Consider the following 19,551-nt stretch of genomic DNA (forward strand, 5'->3'; position numbering starts at 1 on the left):
TTGTTTGATTCAAGTATAATGTGAGTGTAATTTCTGCTTCTATGAGTTGAGTTGCCTTGCCAAACAAGAATTTTCCTTAAAAAATTGCGTCAACGTGAAAAAACCCGACCCGACCCGAGATTTATCATGGGTAGGGCCGGGTTTGGGAATCGTGGGTTTTCTGAAAAAAAACCCGACCCGACCCGACCCGAGATATTTCTCGGGTAGGGTTGGGTTCTCCAAAACCCGACCCGCCCGACCCGAGTTGCAGCCCTAGCAGAAGGCATTTCGCAGTCCGGCTGTTGCATGAGAATGCAACCATCTCAAAAGTGAGCCTATGTGGTGGCACTCTCATGCTACAGCTGGCCCGCGAAATGCCTTTTATGATGGTCCCTAGCAAATCCTGTATATGGGCAGCCCAGTGCACGAGGCTACCGCCATTGCGGGGCCTAAATATAATAAGTTATGGACTCACAATCAGTTATCAAAATCTAAAACAAACAGGGCCTAAATGTATATTTGAGTCCAACAATCAGTTTTGGACTCACTGAACTCACAATCAGATTTTCAAAATCTAAAACAAAAGGGCCTAAATGTATAGCTGAGTCCAATAATCAGTTTTGGACTCACAATCAGTTCTCAAAATCCAAAACAAACAGGCTCTTAGCATCAACTTTCCCAAAACTGTCTGTTAAACTGTCAAAAACTTTGAAAAGAACAGTCAGCACTAAAACTACTGCTCTTAGGTGAAGACCTTTTTCTTTCTTTTTTACTGTTGTAGGTATTTCCTTGCCTTCTTGATTTTAGGTTTGTTATACATGTATTGATGTGGACTAGAATATGTTGTGGTAAGTTAGTAGATAGTTTTCTTTATACACAAGACTTTCACAAAAAAATATAAGTATTTTTTGAACGTTTGTACATAATTTATATAGTTGTCATTTTGTCCTCACCAGCTTTGTAAGCATTTCAACCTCTTTTGTTTGTCTTAAGTAGTGGTGTCAATGGACGTAGAAGGTCGGATGGATCCAAAGGATTTGGATGTTAATGAACAGGATTTGGGCGCACTAGTTAGGACCGTTAGGTCTAATCATGTCCATTGGATCCAAATGAAATTATTTTGGATCGTAGCCACAAAATAAGCGATGAGCGTCCTAGATCTAAATGGAGGTCGCTAATGTATGAAAATGCCCAATATAATTGTTCATTTATTTCTATGTAGGAGTGACAAACAACATTTAATCACTACGTTTTTTTCATTACGATTTTCTCTCTCTAGTTTCTTCTCTCTTCCGTTCCCTAACCCTAAGCCCTAACTTGTGTACAAACTGCGTAGGGCATAGGACACTCCAAAGCTGTCTGATTTAGGGGTACAACTCGGGTCAGGTTGAGGCCATTCCTAGCCCAACATGAGAGAGTGCCTCTAAATCTCTCAACCCTAACCCCACCCTCTAACCCGTGTTTTCCAAATTGAGTCGGGTTGTGCTTGGGTTCACCTGGGGCTAAACAGAAAAATACTAAAAAAACATAACCCTAAGAAATCACGATAAAATTAGAGGATAGAGTTGCGTTTAGGCCAGGCCAAGGCCTCAACCCAAGATTAAATCGGGTTGACTTTTACCAACCCTAACCCAACCCAACCCAACTCGGGGAAATGCCAACTCAACCAGAGCCAAAATCGGGTTGAACCCATCAGGTTTGGGTTGAGCCCGACCAAAGTTGCACTCTGAGTCTGATACGATATGGATTGTGACCTAGACTAAAATGTTAATTTTCAAAAAGGATCCCACCAATAAGGTATCTGAACGTATTGTGATCAAGACATTCCTAAAATGATCCAACTGATTAGGGTTCTGAATGGATCGTGGATCCGATCCGAAGTGGATCCATTGACACCCATACTCTTTTCCTCCAAAGGGGGTAGCAAAGATAGAGATTTCCTTTTGTTAGGCAAGATATTGTGGGGCAAATTAAAAAAAGGGCTGTCCTAGTAATATTTTTGTTCTAGGAAATCATCAGTGTATAACTCATGAATCATTAAAACTTAATAATAATAACATGTATTATATAATATTAATCTCGAGCAGAACGTACAGCACAAAAAAGAAAAAGAAAAATAGTCTCAACCAAAACGAATATATCTTTGGAATTGGAGGTAGCTTACTAGTGTAATTAATCTAGTGGGACCCAAAATAAGATGTGAAAGTCTTAATAGGACAAGAAGGTGCCGACCTTGGAAAAATATGGGCCACTAGTATATAAAGTAGAATAGCTAGTGTTTGTCCCTTGTTGCTGTCCAAGTGGCAATCATCTCATGAGGTGTGTCAACGGATCCAATTTGGATCGGATCCATTTGTCTGTCTTGGTCACGATTTGTTTGGATCCTTTATGGGTTCATTGGGTTGGAGTTTTTCGAATCTTACTTTTGAGTGTGGGTTACGATCTATTTCAAATTGGACCATCCATTAGAGTGTTGTGGGTCCCATGTACAAAGTTTGTTTAAGGTTTGCCCCCTCAGCTGAAGGTTCGTCCATAGATTGAAGGGTTAGGATGATCCGATGGAGCTGATTTTTTGGGCACACCCTATCTATGTCAGGACCCATCAAATGAACGCTTTGGATCATCCAAACAATGTGGGCCCACATTATTTGGATGATTTTTTAGTAGTGTTTGGATTCGGGTATGGGCTCACATTATTTGGATGATCCAAATCGTTTATTTGATTGGTCCTGACATAGATAGGGTGTGCCAAAAAAATCAGCTCCATCGGATCATCCTAACCCTTCAATCTATGGACGAACCTTCAGCTGAGGGGGCAAACCTTAAACAAATTGAAACTACAGGGGTGTATTTGTCACGTTTTAAACTATAGGGGTGGAAGTGGATGTGTCAGAAACTAGAGGGGGTGTAAATGTAATTATCCCTTTCTTTATACACAAGACATTCACAAACAAATATAAGTATTTTTTGAAAGTTTGTACATAATTATATAGTTGTCATTTTGTCCTCACCAGCTTTGTAAGCATTTCAACATCTTTTGTTTGTCTTTAGTAGTGGTGTCAATGGACGTAGAAGGTCGGATGGATCCAAAGGATTCGGATGTTAATGAACAAGATTTGGGCGCACTAGTTAGGACCGTTAGGTCTAATCATGTCCATTGGATCCAAATGAAATTATTTTGTATCGTAGCCACAAAATAAGCGATGAGCGTCCTAGATCTAAATGGAGGTCGGTAATGTATGAAAATGCCCAGTATAATTGTTCATTTATTTCTATGTAGGAGTGACAAACAACATTTAATCCCTACGATTTTTTTTTCATTACGATTTTTTCTCTCAAGTTTCTTCTCTCTTCCATTCCCTAACCCTAAGCCCTAACTTGTGTACAAACTGCGTAGGGCATAGGAACTCCAAAGCTGTCTGATTTAGGGTTACAACTCGGGTCAGGTTGGATCAGGTTGAGGCCACCCCTAGCCCAACCTGAGATAGTGCCTCTAAATCTCTCAACCCTAACCCCACCCTCTAACCTGTGTTTTCCAAATTGAGTTGGGTTGTGTTTGGGTTCACCTGGGGCTAAACAGAAAAATACTAAAAAAACATAACCCTAAGAAATCACGATAAAATTAGAGGATAGAGTTGCGTTTAGGTCAGGCCAAGGCCTCAACCCAAGATTAAATCGGGTTGGCTTTTACCAACCCTAACCCAACCCAACCCAACTCGGGGAAATGCCAACTCAACCAGAGCCAAAATCGGGTTGAACCCATCAGGTTTGGGTTGAGCCCGACCAAAGTTGCACTCTGAGTCTGATACGATATGGATTGTGACCTAGAATAAAATGTTAATTTTCAAAAAGGATCCCACCAATAAGGTATCTGAACGGATTGTGATCAAGACATTCTGAAAATGATCCAACTGATTAGGGTTATGAACGGATCGTGATCAAGATATAGGTGGATCCGATCCGAAGTGGATCCATTGACACCCTTACTCTTTTCCTCCAAAGGGGGAGGCAAAGATAGAGATTTCCTTTTGTTAGGCAAGATATTGTGGGGCAAATTAAAAAAAGGGCTGTCCTAGTAATATTTTTGTTCTAGGAAATCATCAGTGTATAATTCATGAATCATTAAAACTTAATAATAATAACATGTATTATATAATATTAATCTCGAACAGAACGTACAGCACAAAAAAGAAAAAGAAAAATAGTGTCAAGCAAAACGAATATATCTTTGGAATTGGAGGTAGATTACTAGTGTAATTAATCTAGAACCTCTCTTCTAGTGGGACCCAAAATAAGATGTGAAAGTCTTAATAGGACAAGAAGGTGCCGACCTTGGAAAAATATGGGCCACTAGTATATAAAGTAGAATAGCTAGTGTTTGTCCCTTGTTGCTGTCCAAGTACCAATCATCTCATGAGGTGTGTCAACGGATCCAATTTGGATCGGATCCATTTGTCTGTCTTGGTCACGATTTGTTTGGATCCTTTATGGGTTCATTGGGTTGGAGTTTTTCGAATCTTACTTTTGAGTGTGGGTCACGATCTATTTCGAATTGGACCATCCATCAGAGTGTTGTGGGTCCCATGTACAAAGTTAGTACTTAGGGTTGGCCTGTTGGGGATGGGAGAGAGGAGAAATAAGAAGACAGAAACATGAAAATGAAATGTTGTTTGTCATGTTGAGTGGATTTTTAAAATTATGAAAATACCCCTCGTGAATTGATATTAATGGAAAAAATATGAATCGTACCTTGCCCAAATCATGTCCGATAAGGAACATTCGGATCCTTTGGATCCATTGGACCGTCCAAGTCCATGGACACCCCTACGTGTAATAGTCCAGGACAAAGAAAAATGACTCGATAAAAAATAAGGAACGCAATTCTAAAAGGAAATATATTAAAAATTTATAATTGTTGCCCAAATAAGAAACTTTCTATTCCTAATAATAAGTAAGAACTATTTTCTATAGCTAATAGAAATAAAGAAAGGAGACTTCCTATTAAAGAAAATTTTAAGAGAAGAAACTAGATAAGATTTGCTAAATAAAATATCAAGATGCATGCTCTGTATGTAATCCTACTTCAACATTCCCTTGTTTAAAAAATGACACCACTTTGCACCGAAAATATGCTCTAAAGTCTCAACAAGCACTATGGCGAATTTGGATTGCCGAATTAATAGCTATAATTGGGATGAAAAGTGGCAAAAAATAAGGAAATAAGAAAGGGAAATTAAAGTTACATCCCCTCAACTTTCTAACACATTAACGATAACGCTATAGTTTCAAACTCATCAACTACACCCCTTGACTTTTCAATGTGTATAAGGTAGATCCCATCTTTCGAAACACTATCAATGCTAATTAAGATCTTGTCTCTAGTCGGTCGAGTAGAGAACCTTCTCTAGTCTACCGACCCAAACATAGTGGGCCCACATTGTTTGGATGATCCAAAGCATTCATTTGATATGCCCTGAATAGATAAGGTGTGCCTAAAAAATCAGCTCCATAGGATCATCCTAACCCTTTGATTTGTGGACGGACCGTCAACTGAAGGGGTCTACCATATACATATTGAAAAGTCAGGGGGGTTTAGTTGATGATTTTGAAACTACAGGGTTATCGTTGAATGTGCCAGAAGGTTGAGGCCCCCCTACTAACTAGGGGTGCAACTCGGGTCGGGTTGGGTTTTTTTTTGGAAAACCCACGATTCCCAAACCCGGCCCTACCCATGATAAATTTCGGGTTGGGTCGAGTCGGGTCGGGTTTTTTCACGTTGACGCGTTGTAGGAAAAAAAAGCAAATGTTTACACCGAAAATCTCTAAATTTATGTAATCAAGTGTATAAATTTAAGAAGGAAACTATATTTCCACATCACAAACATGATCACCTCAATGAAAACAATTATATCAATATATTGAAAAACAATTTGTTATGTTATTCAAGATATAATTAAAAATGTCATAGTACACCAACATAAGTCGGGTCGGGTTTCGGGTTTCGGTTTTTTTTTTTTCTTTAAACCCTACTCTACGCAAGATTGAGTACAACCCTACCCTACGCAAGACTCATGATTTCTAAACCCGACCCATGCTATTTTTGGTCGGGTAAAACCCGACCCAAGTTGCACCCCTACCCCGAACGGTTTCTGTGAGAATCGTTCACTGCTTGAGTATAAATTCACCCCCTTTAACGTTTTTATTTGCCCTTAAAACTTAGCTAATAAGTTAACGTTAGGGGGGGAGAGGGATTTTATCCATCAGAGTGGGGAATATCATTTCCGTTATTAATAAAATTGGTATCTTTTTCAAAATAAAAAAAAGTAATAAAGTTTGGAGTGACATTATCACATAAGAGGAGTGCGGTCATAACTTTCGTTGATATAATCAAACGTTTGTTTTGGTAGTGTAAAAAATTATTAAAGACATTACTCATTTTAGAAATATCTTCGAAATATCTCTCTCTGTCAACTCTTATCCATCTTAGCTGGAATGAGTAATTATCAAAGCCAGCTAGCGACACGTGTTCTCTCCACTTGTCTACACGTGTCAGTCCACCATTAATTAAATTCAGCACTGCATTCGTCCTCTCCCCTACACTCACAGTTCCGGCATCCAAACGGAGCATTAGGGTTAGGGTTTTCTCTCTCTGTTAAGGTTAGGGTTAGGGTTTTGAGATTGGGAAAAATGGGGAAATCGTATCTGGCTATGAAGACGGATCCAACGAGCTATGACACGATCAATTCAGATCTGAAGGAGATCGGAATTGCGGCGAGGAAGCTGGCCAAAGACACAATCAGGCTCGGAGGGTTAGGGTTTGGGACGAGTTTTCTACAATGGGTTGCTTCTTTTGCTGCAATGTGAGTTTTTATGCTCCATTTCTTATAATTTTAATGCAATTTTGAGTTTTGTTTGTTAGAATCTTAACTAAGGCCATGTTTGGATTGTAGGATTTTTTGGGGAAAAGTTTGGAGAGGAAAAATATTTCTAAAATTTTCATACATTTTTTACAGACAAAAAAGATAATTTGAACCAACAACATTCAATTTTTAATTAGAAGAAGCTTTGATCTATGAAGAATTCACTGTAACTTGAATTCAGTAGAGATCTATGAAGCTTTGATCTGTTCTTTGATTGAATTGATTTGTGTTGTTTGCTACTGATTGGAGATCTTGAGTTAGACTTTTCTGTTTAGTAACTTGAATTCGGTAGAGAAATTCGTCCGTTGTTGATTCGGATTCATTGATTGCAAAATCTTCTATGTTATGGTATTTTACTCTTTTTACTAAGGTGAAAGTGATCTTAATTACTTCGTTTCTGGGTCTTGGAATTTATGGAGTTGTTTTAAAAATCTGCTGATGGTTGGTTTTGAATCGTGGTGTTGGAGGTAGTGGAATGAATCTATCGACTTTTGGGCTCTCATAAAAGCCAGTTTTTTTTCCTTAGATTCGTCCCTGGTCGTCCTTTAGATCTCTATCCAGTTTGAGTACTGTCACCATTGTTGTTCATTATCGTGAAGTTATGCACTGTATGGTGTTTTCTACTATTTCCCTCTATAGAGGGCTGACAGTTTAGAACATTCCTAGTTTCTGATAACTAATACTTGTATGACTTGTGTGTAGGGGTGTTCATTATTCGGTTAACCGAATTGATTCGGTTCGGTTCGGTTTTGGGTTTTTTTTTTTGGAAATTCGGTTATTCAGTTTCGGTTTCGGTTATCTCAAAAAAAAATTTGGTTAACCGAAATAATGATAAAAACCATTATTTTTTCAAAAAAAAGTGCTATATGGGCACTCCGTAGGATGATCAAAACCGTCCATTTGATTGATGACAACTTGATCACAACTTAATTAGGTTGTGCTCAAAAAATCATTTCGATTGGATGATCCTAGCCCTCCTATCGAAACCAAGATTTTGCTTTTTTCCCTCTCTTTCTCCCACTATTCGGTTATAACCGAATAACCGAATTTTTAATCGGTTCGGTTTCGGTTACCGAAATTATTTTGGTGATCAAATTTCGGTTATTTCGGTTCGGTTATAACCGAATAACCACCCCTACTTGTGTGAGGAGAAATTAGAAACACAAATTTTTTTTTCCAAGTTCTAGTTAAACTTGGAAACTGCATGGCACTTGCAATTAAGTTGTATAATGGGAGGAGTATGATATATCACCCTGTGCTGAAAACAGGTTTTACCATCAAAGTTGGATGGTTTGGAGGTTTCTTAAATCGCCCTGATTTCATCTTGTTGAATCATAATTGCAAATATCCTGAACTAACTTGGAATATATATCCTTATACATGGTGAATTCTCTGGAGTCTGTAGTATAATACTATGCCAGTACTTGCTATTATTACTCCCCTCAATTGTATAATGTTTCCAAGCCTAGTTTTACATTCAATATCGAAGATTGGATGTCTCCTGGAAAGTTGCATTTGTAACTTTCTCAAATAATATAATTTCTAAAGACTAGATTAAAATCAAATATCATTGAATTTTCATAGATGTTAAATTCTACTTGTAAAAATTCAGCTATATTTTGGATTCTCACATGTTGTTGGATACTTGGTTCCAATAAAGGATGTAAATATTTTTCCCAATGCTGGAAAATAAAGCCATTTCTCAGAAAATTTGAAGCTTTCATGTCCCGCTTCGAGTGTTGGCTTTTTGTGGGATGGATTGCTTCAATAGGATCCTTACAGTGGATCATTTGTTACATAGACATAAAATCACAACCAACCATTTCGCACTATGCCGTTGATGCCGAGTCTATTGACAATCAATTACTTCACTGTAGTTTGACCTGCGAGCATTTGACCCACAAACTATGTCACCTCAAATTGGACCTATTTGGAGTTTCTTGGGGTTTCCCTGTCCACTTAGCAGACTACACTGAGTCATGGGAATTTCACCCTGCCCCCATAGAGGCAAGGTTCTTTAGAGCATTCCTTGTGGTGCTGTCCCGTCACTAGTCTGGAAAGAAAGAAACTGGAGTCTTCAAAGGCAGGTCAAAAAGTGTCGTTACTTTGTAAAGGCAAACTTTTTCCGTTGTCATTCATTGAGAATCAAACCTTTCCTCCTTTAGTGGAATCTGTCTCCTATATGTCAAGGAAGGAAACCAGGTTCAGTAGATGCTTCTGGGAGGGCCCAAAACCCAGGTTGGAACCACTGCGTCCAAGAAAATTGATGCTAAATTTTTACTGCTCGAGTTTCGGCGATCATGGACGGGCATACATTGGGGGTCACATGAGAAAGGAGAACAATACAAGACTCAAACAAGGTGGACTTTCAGGCGTCATGGACTCATGATTTTCAATCATTCACAGTTAGATCAAATGATCATAGAGGGAGACCCTCTCAACATCATCATGTGACAGAGAGGAATCCATGATTCCGTGGAGATTTGTAGATGTCATCGAGGAGATTTATGACATTCTTGACAGCCATGATATTGAGTTCGCCCATGTTTGGTGGCCAGCTAATTAAGAGGTTGATGCCCTTGCATGTTCAGGATGACTAGAGTGTCGATCCAGATACTTTATCAGGCTTTTGACACAGGGACCCCATCACTTTATATGGATATTTTGTATTTGATCTTCCTTCTTTTGTTCTCTTGATTAGCACCTTTGCATTTTGCCACCTTGGTCTAGGGCCTCTCTCATCGTTTTAAAAAAAGAAGAAGATAGCCTTTTCTCTGTGATCCTTTAGGAAGATGTATCTTTATTTCGCTTGGTACAAAAATATAAAAGTAGTGATCACTGGAAGCTATGATTCACATTGGAAAGTATATTGTTCTGATCTCCTCTCTCAAAGTGAATTTAGTCCTCGATTTGAAAGGCAAATTTATGTTTTTCATTTCTTTTTCAAAACATCATATTCTGGGTGGAGGGAAATGATGTAGGAATATTTAAATTTGTTATAAAAATCACATATTGGTCCTAAAGAGAAGGAAACTATCTAGTGGTAATTAATTAGGATTAAAATGCAGCAGGATCACATGCTCTTCCATAATTTGGGTATTTTCACACATATATATTTTGTATCGGTTCTGCACATGTTTCCAAAAGGGATGCATCTATAATATGATATCAAGTAACCGCTGGGTCCGAGTCTTTAAAGCTATGATTTTGCCAACAATTTGAATTTATTGTTGACAGCCGTGTCGTGCCTTGTCTGACACGACACGCGTGTCCACATGCCCATTGTACCATGTCAAGTGTGGCATTCTATTTTATTATAGAATATTGTGTTTACCTCTTTTATTATTAACTCTTCTTTTGTTATAAACTCTTCTTTAGCTCTTCTTTTACTAATATTTGTTGTTATACCCCCTCCCCTAAACCTAAAATCCTAAACAAACTCTTATTCCAGTACTATATTCATTGTATCATATTGGTCTCATGTTTGTTTATATTGGAGACAAAAGAGAAGTAGATTAAATTGATGAATACATTGTTATTTGATTATCTCATGTTTGTTTTAGATTATAGTTGATTAATTCTAAGATTTATTAGTTTTTTAATTAAATACCATATTTATATTGTTACAAATTATGATTGTAATCAGTAAATTTATATGTATGTACGTGTCACCATTTCTAGATTTTTAGATGTTGCCATTGCAGACAATTTGTATCTTTGTCGAAACTTGACACATGAATCCGTATCCACAAATATGATCATATATACTTTCTATTTTAGCCATGTCCCCCTTTCTAAGTTTTGGGGGTTTGCTGTGTCCGTATCGACACACGACACTCTTGACCGTGTCCACAACTCATAGCGTTTGAGGTATTTCTTGTTTAGTCACTTATGGCTCGGACAGTATGAGTGTTCTGTTTTTTTTTTTTATAACAAAGTTATTTAACTATTATATTTGTTTATTCGTTTTCTTTTTCTTTTTCTCCATTATGCTTTAGCTGTAATATAGATCTTCTGTTATGCTTCATTTAGGCTATAAGTGTTAGTTATTTCTGTATTTTGCAAGGAAGCAGGATTCTTCCCTGGGAGCGGGGAACCTCCATTCCCGGGTTCTCGAATCAGAAACGAGAACCTTCTCGAATCCCCAAAAATTAGGAATCCCAGTTCGGATTCGGAGGAAATCCGATTCCCACTTTTGGGAATCGCGGTTTATGATTCCCCGGAAACCCGATTCCTACTTTTGGGAACCACGGTTTAATGTTATGTGAAATGCGATTTCCTGACGATTCCCCGGAGATTCCCTGGCGATACCCAACTCCCCAGCGATTCTCCGACAATTCCCTGACGATTCCTAGGAGACTCCCGGCGATTCCCTGGCGACTCTCCGACGACTTCATGATTCCCGCTTCCATAGGAGCCTTCGATTCCCGCTTTCAATTCCCGTTTCGATTCCCACTCTGGCAACCTTGGTATTTTGTTTAAATACCAATATGTGTCAATGCAAAGGTGCATCGGAATGTTAGTTTCTGCACGCATGCAATATTACAAACTTATGTCTCCTTGATAATGCACACAGACAAAGCAATTGACATCATAATTTGACTTTCTTGTAAATTATAAACATATAATTTCCCAAAGAGGAAAGTGTTCCTAAGCTATAGCTTATCTAAGCTTATCTAAGCTATAGATCTAAGCTTATCTAAGCTATAGCTCAAAAACACAATTGGCCCCACATTTTTTGGGGATCCAAAGCATTCTTTTGGAAGGCCCTTCCATGGATAGGGTGTGTACCAAAAATCAGCCTATAGGATCATCCTAACCCTGCCATCTGTTGAGGGAAAAAATGGGCAGAAACATGGACACACAGTGTCTGTTCATTTTCCACTCCACCTTTGATTGGGTTAGGATGATCCTGTAGGGCTGATTTTTAGTACACACCCTATCCATGGAAGGGCCTTCCAAATGAATGCTTTGGATCCCCCAAAAAATGTGGGGCCGCAAGTGTTTTTGAGCTATAGCTTAGATAAGCTTAGATAAGCTATAGCTTAGGAACACTTTCCTCTTTCCCAAATTGACATATCATAATTTGACTTTCTTGTGAATTATAAACATATAATTTCCCACATGAACCTTTCTATTTTGACAAAGTTTCATATTCTGTTGCATACGTTAATCTGACATAAGTATCAATACTTTACGTTGCCACATGTGTTGGCTTTACCGGGACTAGAGAAGACCTAGATCCGGAAGTGATCTTAGAAACCAATCGCGTTTTGGTAAAAGATCTCAATATTGTATTTGTCTAGAAGAAAAACAAGACCTCATGAAAACCTTATATTCCCTGAGGAGGTTCTACCCCGTGGAAACACTCTTTAATGGAACTTTAGCTTTAGCTGGTCGTGAGTATTAAGCGAAAGGTTACACTTATAGGTTCTGTATTGTAGGTCAATCCGACTCCTCTAGGGCTAGACCGATTAATCAGTTCTTCAAAAGATCTTTCAGATTCTGGAGTAAATGATTTGATCACTGAATCTCTATATATTTCTATATTGCTAGTAAATTCATTTATCTGTTAACTTAATAACTTGTGTGTAACTCAGTGGGACACTCTTATTTTTTCTTGAATGATAAAGAATTGAATATTCTTATAGACATTTAATTGTCTTGTAAGATCTAATTATCTGTGCACTCTGTAAATTCTGCACAGATCTGTATGTTATGATATCTATGTCATTTTTTTTGAACAGGAATGATATCTATGTTATTAAGCTCGTATCTTTCATGCTTTCAGAATCTTAGTTCTCACTTGATGAATTTAACTTGGTATATATTTAGTATTATGATTATTGGAGCATTTTCTCACATTATATGAAATGTTTGGTAGGAAAAGGACCAATTATATATCTCAGATTTAAATTAGAAATGATACTGAAAGAGAACAAAGAATGTCATTGCAGCGTCAGCCATCTACAAATGAGAAAATTATATTGCTCAAATGCAATAAAATGAATTTCTTACTAAAACCCACAAAAATTCTGATATTTTATCATTTTTTGTATTTAATGATTAAAAAATTAGATAAGAAAATCACTTCACAATCTTCTTGAAGCTTTTCCCATCTCGCTTCCTTAATGCTCTTCCTGGCCAGTCACTTACTGTAACTATAGTATTAAGTTCTTATATGTGCTGTCTTGTCCCTCTTTACGCCTCTACTTTGCTTGAGTTGGGCATTTTTAGTTTGTGAAGTCAACTTTATTTTATATGCTTTTTTTTGAATGACAACTTTATTTTATATGCTTACTGCAGATATTTGTTGGTCTTGGACCGGACAAACTGGAAAACAAACATGCTGACTGCTCTCTTAGTCCCTTATATTTTTTTCAGTCTTCCTTCGTTAATATTTAACTTGTTCAGGTGAGTAGCCATACCCTCGAAATGTTGGTCTTTTTTCCCATTGGAGTTATTTCTTTCATGCTTTATGCTTGATATATTTTCTTATGGTGCAGGGGAGAGGTTGGACAATGGATTGCCTTTGTTGCTGTTGTTTTACGCCTATTCTTTCCAAAACACTTTCCAGGTACAGTTTCTAGTCTTCTTCAGTCTCCTATATAATTTTTGGACTGTGAATACCTAGGGGTGTAAACGAGCCGAGCCGAGCCGAGCTTGGCCAGGCTCGGCTCGGCTAGGCTCGCGAGCCTTAACGAGCTTGCCTTATAAAGTTTCTCACATGCAACTTTGTTGGTAGCAAAAGCAGCAAATAAGAAAAAAAAAACGTAATCATTACAACCCAAATGTTTTAAATGAAATATTACGAACAAAAAGCTAAACGTTATGACAATTACGAAAAAATTACTAATTAAAAGTTTCAAGTTATGACAATTACAGAGAAAAAATTAATTTCTCCGCCGCGTTTTTGTGTGAATGTGTGATGATGTTGATGTTGACAACACGCATCACTGCGTTCTTGTGTGAATGTGTGATAATTTGATGTTGACAACACTGTTGACAAAACAGACAAAACAGATTAGGATATTATTTTATAAAAAATGTAAAGTGGGTTTCTTAACGAGCCGAGCCGAGCCGAGCCTGGCTTAACTCGGGCTCGGCTCGTTAAGCTTAACGAGCCTGGCAAGCCGGCTCGGCTCGGCTCGTTAAGGATTCGAGCCGAGCTCGAGCGAGCTTCCGAGCCCGAGCCAAAATTGACACCCCTAGCATGTAATAGAATTAATTATGCCCCATCATTATGCCATAATACACAATTGATGTCCAATACCTCTGTTAGTCAGGGTATATGTCACTTACATTGTTGGGTCTTAGCTTTTAAACCTATGATTTGGCCGACACTTTGAATTTATTGATGATACCCGTGTCGTGTCTTGTCCGACACGACACCCGTGTCCACATGTGTCGACTGTCGACACTCCTTTAAATATATTGCTAGAAGTGTTTGTAACTCTATATGTATGTACGTGTATGAGTGTGTCACTATTTCTAGATTTATAAGGGGTTCCATGCCAGATAGCTTGTATCCTTGTCAAAACTCGTCACACGAATTGGTATACACAAATCATGATATATATGTACTTTCTATTTTAGCCATGTCTCCGTTTCTAAATTTTGGGAGTTTGCCGTGTCCGACACTTTGTATCTGTGTCGACACGCGACACTCGTGTCCGTGTCCACAAATCATAGTTTTAAACAATACATACGAGTTGCTGGGAGTATGTGTCTCAAAACTATTCATGTGAAGTGTTTGCATATTTCTGAGCATTAGAAATGTCCTCTAGTTATACCTAATTGTTTACATTAACGATCCAGCCTACTTAGAAAGCTTAGACAGAAGATACATGTATTAATATTATCTGTTTATATGTCTCCAATCATAAGTTGTAATATGCAATTACAGACCTATATTTCCAGTAGTCTAGGATTAAGGTTTACGTCACATCATTTAGCCGTTTAGTTTTTAAACCGCATTGCTGCCTTAATCTATACATGGTATCTGTTGAAGTCATGCAATGAAACCAGTTGCTTTGTGTTTTGTGTTATCTGATTCTAAAGTTGTCTTGCATCACATCCCATTTTTTCCTTAGAAGAAGAATCCTCAAAGAAAGTTCTCATGGGTTGTTTCCTCTGCTTTTAAGCATCTTTCATTTTTCTTTCTTTTAACCCACAACAGTTTTGGGAACAACCAACTTTTCAAAGAGCAAAGAAGAGAAATGTGTAGAATACTCTTTGACATTAAGATTGATTTAATATTATCGGGTAGAGGAGACAAGTGCAAAAATAACTATATGGCCGGCGAAATTCTAAGAGTTTTACAAACAATTGTCATGGAAAATGGTTGGACGATCAAGATAGCTCCAAAGTGGGTTCCTCCCCCTCCCGGATCAGTGAAGTTCAACTTTGATGGAAGCTCCAAAGGAAACCTGGGTAGAGCGGTAATTGGAGGAATCTTCCGTGACTCTCAACAGGCAAAATATCTGATCCTGTTTGCGCTGGTTTTCTACGTTGCAAATGAGGCGGAAGTGCGGGCCTTGAAGTTGGTACTCAAATGGAGAAAGGGGATATGATTATAGCAGTAATAAAATTGTTATCTTTCAAAATAGAACAGTTTTGGGATCCCAAAATGGACAAGGATACTTCCTTATTTTAAGTGGCATTCCAACTTAAAGTTTTGTAAATACCCAATCTTGCAAAACTCCAAAAAGTGTATTCCAAGTTTCCAACACTACTGGAAACTCAACCAAACAAAAACTGTGTTGTATTTCCAAATCATGACATTTTATATTCTAAAAAATAATTTTGAATAAGGCACCCCACGGTAGGATTTAGGAGACATTTGTACCTCACAAACGTTTGTTTTCTTGCCATGTGCAAGCTCTTCTGTCATTGGCATGGCACTGACATATACACAACTAGCATGATAAGAAGAGTATCCTTCTAACCTTCCCTTACCAAAGCATAACCATACCATGTCTTTAACCTAAAATTGATGCTCTAAACTATGCTTGTTGTTGATCCTTGTTGCCTTTGCATCCACTTCGACTTCTTAGACTTTGTTAATGAAAAATTTAAAGTGCATTATTCTCATACCTGAATTCTCTGTATTCTTATGCAACCAAGTGGATCTGGTTATGCGCGATGCTTACCCTTCAATCCAAGTGGTTGGACTAGTTTTCCAGATATCAAAATTTTCTGCGATCCTAAATCATGCAATGTGATAACCTTGGACATCCGAAAAATTGTGATCACACTTATCCAGGTCATCACATTGGTGCAAGAGTTGTCAATATTGGGATCATCATAGCAGATTGATAAAAAAAGGGCGGACTAGTGCACGAGGCTCCCGCCATTGCGGGGTCTGGGGAGGGCTAGATGTACGCAGCCTTACCCCTGCTTTGCAGAGAGTCTGTTTCCGTGACTCGAACCCATGACTACCAGGTAACAATGGAGCAACCTTACTGTTGCGCCAAGTCTCGCCCTCTATTAGAACCGATTGATGTTCAATCAAAATTGTGAATTTGCAGAACACTTTGATTTTAAAATTAATTACATACCACCAAATATACAACAAAGGTAACCAAGAGGAAGCTGGGACATTACTTCTGAAAAGTAAAATTTTCTAAACAGTAAAATATTCAAGGTAACCAAAGGTAACCAACTTCAAATTGTTTAACCCTTATAGGAGTAACTCTTAAATAGGATACTTTCCATAATTTGACCATAATCTTTGGTCCATCATCTAGTATTTGGAGCAACTAGAGTGTTTTACCAATGTATTATCTCCCTAAGCATACACAACTCAACTCAACTAAGCCTTTGTCCCAAACTAGTTGGGGTTGGCTAATGAATCCTTGAGAAAATTTTCATGAAGAAGGTGAGAGGATCTACCCGGCTCAAATTGACCAAGTCTAATCCTGATTATTATTATTATTGCAATGATTGTGTTCATAGATTGGTGATAAGCAAATATCTTTAGAAGATGATGGCTTGGACTCGAGATTGAGTTCTATTGAAGAGTTGGTGGCTGATATGGTACAACTTCGCAGTCAGATTTTCACCGTAGGAAGAAGATTGATTTCAGTACAGCTTTTGATCACAGGAAGGAGATTTATTGCAGCTTAGATTTTGACCCAGAATTTGATCCAAAGCATGAGCCAAAGAGGAGTGGGAAAACTAATATTCATGACCCGAGATTAGAATCCAGTTCTGATGTAGATGAGGGCGCATTTGAATTCTAGACAATTTGACACGGATAGTTTTAAGTCATAGAGGAGTATTAGATATTTTCTTAAGTTTCACATGAGTCACATAAGTGAATTAATAACAATTAGTGCCCAATCCACTCCCATGATACTATTTATGACCCTATTTAAATCACTGTTCACGACATTTTTCATGTCACCATTCACCAGGTTTTGTTGGGAGCTTTAAGTGAATGATGTTGTCAATGGGCGTGGGTGTAAAGTTTTTTGTTCTTTTCTTTGCTCTATATGTATGTAATTGAGTTTATTAGTTATGAAATGAGTTTTTGCATGCTTGGAATAAGAAATAGTGAAGCTTGGGTTCTGCACATGGTTTTGTTACATTTTCTTGTTGCTGGTATTTTTTGGAGAGGAACAGCGTTATTTTTTGAAGATTTCTGCAGTAATTTTCCGTTCAATTCCATGGGGTTTGATCTACAGTTATACTCAACCAAGATTAAATATATTTCTACAACATATTTTCATCTTTTTTTATTTAATATTTACTGAAACGTTAATTGCTATGAATTTTTGCAGTAATTTATCTTTTATTTGCTTACATATTTATGATATATTGTTGAAAATTATAACCTAATAGTTATCCACCAACTTCTATATTTCATTTCTGTTACAAGTTGCATCATAATTTGGTATCAGAGTTTCAATTGTAGATTTGTTTTGCTTATCTGTAACATCATTTTTATCCTTTGTTTTCTGATTTTGATTGGGACAACTTCAAATGCAGATTGGTTGGAGATGCCTGCATCGTTGATTCTCCTCTTGGTGGTAGCTCCATCTTTACTTGCCGACACTGTGAGGGACGATTTGATTGGAGTTTTTATATGTCTGGCTATTGGTTGTTACCTACTCCAAGAGCATATCCGATCATCGGGCGGGTTCAGAAATGCCTTCACACAGACCAATGGCATCTCCAACACACTTGGTATTCTCGTTTTGTTCGTCTATCCCTTGTGGCGTCTGGTATTGCACTTCATCTAGATAGACCATTGTATCTTAATCAAACCTTCTTCTCTTTATTTTTTCGTCTTTGCTTTTCGAACTTTCTCGCTGTGTAAGTGTGTTGTTTGCAACATTAATTTGCTAAGACCTTCAAATTAGTTCACTTTCATCTTGCCTTGATAGAACTTTGTATTTCAAACACCCGGAAAATGTCACCATCTGCACAGGCTGCGAAACTTTTGGATGCATGGCATGATCATGGCAAATGTGTATATGGTGGTCGAGACCAATAATTTGGTAGGACGTATCTAAAGAAGAGCTCTATCTCTTTGAAGTCCACATTCTCTAACATTTCTCAGCAGCAATTCTGAGAACTGGTTCAAAAGTAGGTGGTATAAAACGAGCCAACAAGAGTTTTTGAATGTGACTTGTCAATCCTTTATAAGTCGCTAGTGCTTTTGCGCTTTCTTGTTATAGAGAATGGAAAAACACGAGAATGGTGTTCTTCAATGTCGACCCGGATTGGAATTCTAAGGTGCTTGTCAGATTAAGGTTGCATTTAGCAATCCTTCACCGAATGGATTCTTGTAATTTTCCAGTTCAGATAATGAGAAGAACAAAAGAAGGAATCATGTTCTGAAAACATGACCTGCGATGCCTGTTTCACAAAATCCCATTATCCTGTTTAACAAGAAGCGTAATCACCGAATGGTGTTTTCAGCAACCATTATATTTCAGGATTCTCTACTTTTTTAGGTGTGGAAAATGAGAATGGCGAAAAAATGTCAAAAACTCCGTCCGGCTATTCGACCTGCTTAGCCCGTTCCATATTTTTCATCTTCCTTTTCAACTAAAAGTTAGGATTCTTCGGAGCGTCTCTCCGTTTTCACCCATTTAATTGGGCGAGAATGAGAAGCCATGTTCCAAAGATTCACATTAGATTCTCATTAGTCTGTTTTTACTCGTTTAATCGGGCGAGAATGAGAAGCCTTATTTCGAAGATTCTCTTTAGTCTGTTTTCACCCGTTTAATTGGGCGAGAATGAGAGGCCTTGCCTAATACGCCCTAAGGTAGTTTTACCAAGATGCGATGTCCGCAGGCGAGAACACGATCTTCTACTAGGAGAAAACTACATTTTAGGCTTACAACGGGATTAACATGTGGAGTCATAAACTGCATTCCTTTGGGTAGAAATCTCTCACCTCTCTGCGAATCATTTAAAAAAAAAATGAATCAATCAAATAAGTGAAGTGCTAAAATCAAAGGAAACTCTATTCCTGATTATTCTGTCTTTATATCATTCATAGAGAACGGATTAAATCAGAATCTACTTCATAGACAATTAGCTAGAGCAGCAGGGGCTGTAGTGAAACTGATTGCAAAAGAGGGTAAATCAGCCACATTAAGATTACCATATGGAGAGGTCTTCCAATATCAATAGCTTG

General features: G+C 37.8%; 1 protein-coding gene across 1 annotated transcript; it reads left to right on the forward strand.

The window, feature by feature from the left end:
* Positions 1–6,463: 6,463 nt before the first annotated feature.
* Positions 6,464–18,273, forward strand: LOC143850001 (cold-regulated 413 plasma membrane protein 2-like). Its single transcript, XM_077359336.1, has 4 exons — positions 6,464–6,839; positions 13,206–13,313; positions 13,406–13,476; positions 17,892–18,273. The coding sequence occupies exons 1-4, from the start codon at positions 6,667–6,669 to the stop codon at positions 18,143–18,145; spliced, it is 606 nt and encodes a 201-aa protein (XP_077215451.1). The 5' UTR covers positions 6,464–6,666; the 3' UTR covers positions 18,146–18,273.
* The last annotated feature ends 1,278 nt before the right edge of the window (positions 18,274–19,551 follow it).

This window comes from Tasmannia lanceolata, unplaced genomic scaffold (genome assembly GCF_043159265.1).
Source record: "Tasmannia lanceolata isolate RefF3 unplaced genomic scaffold, GAP_Taslan_0.1 ptg000018l, whole genome shotgun sequence".
NCBI lineage: Eukaryota > Viridiplantae > Streptophyta > Magnoliopsida > Canellales > Winteraceae > Tasmannia > Tasmannia lanceolata.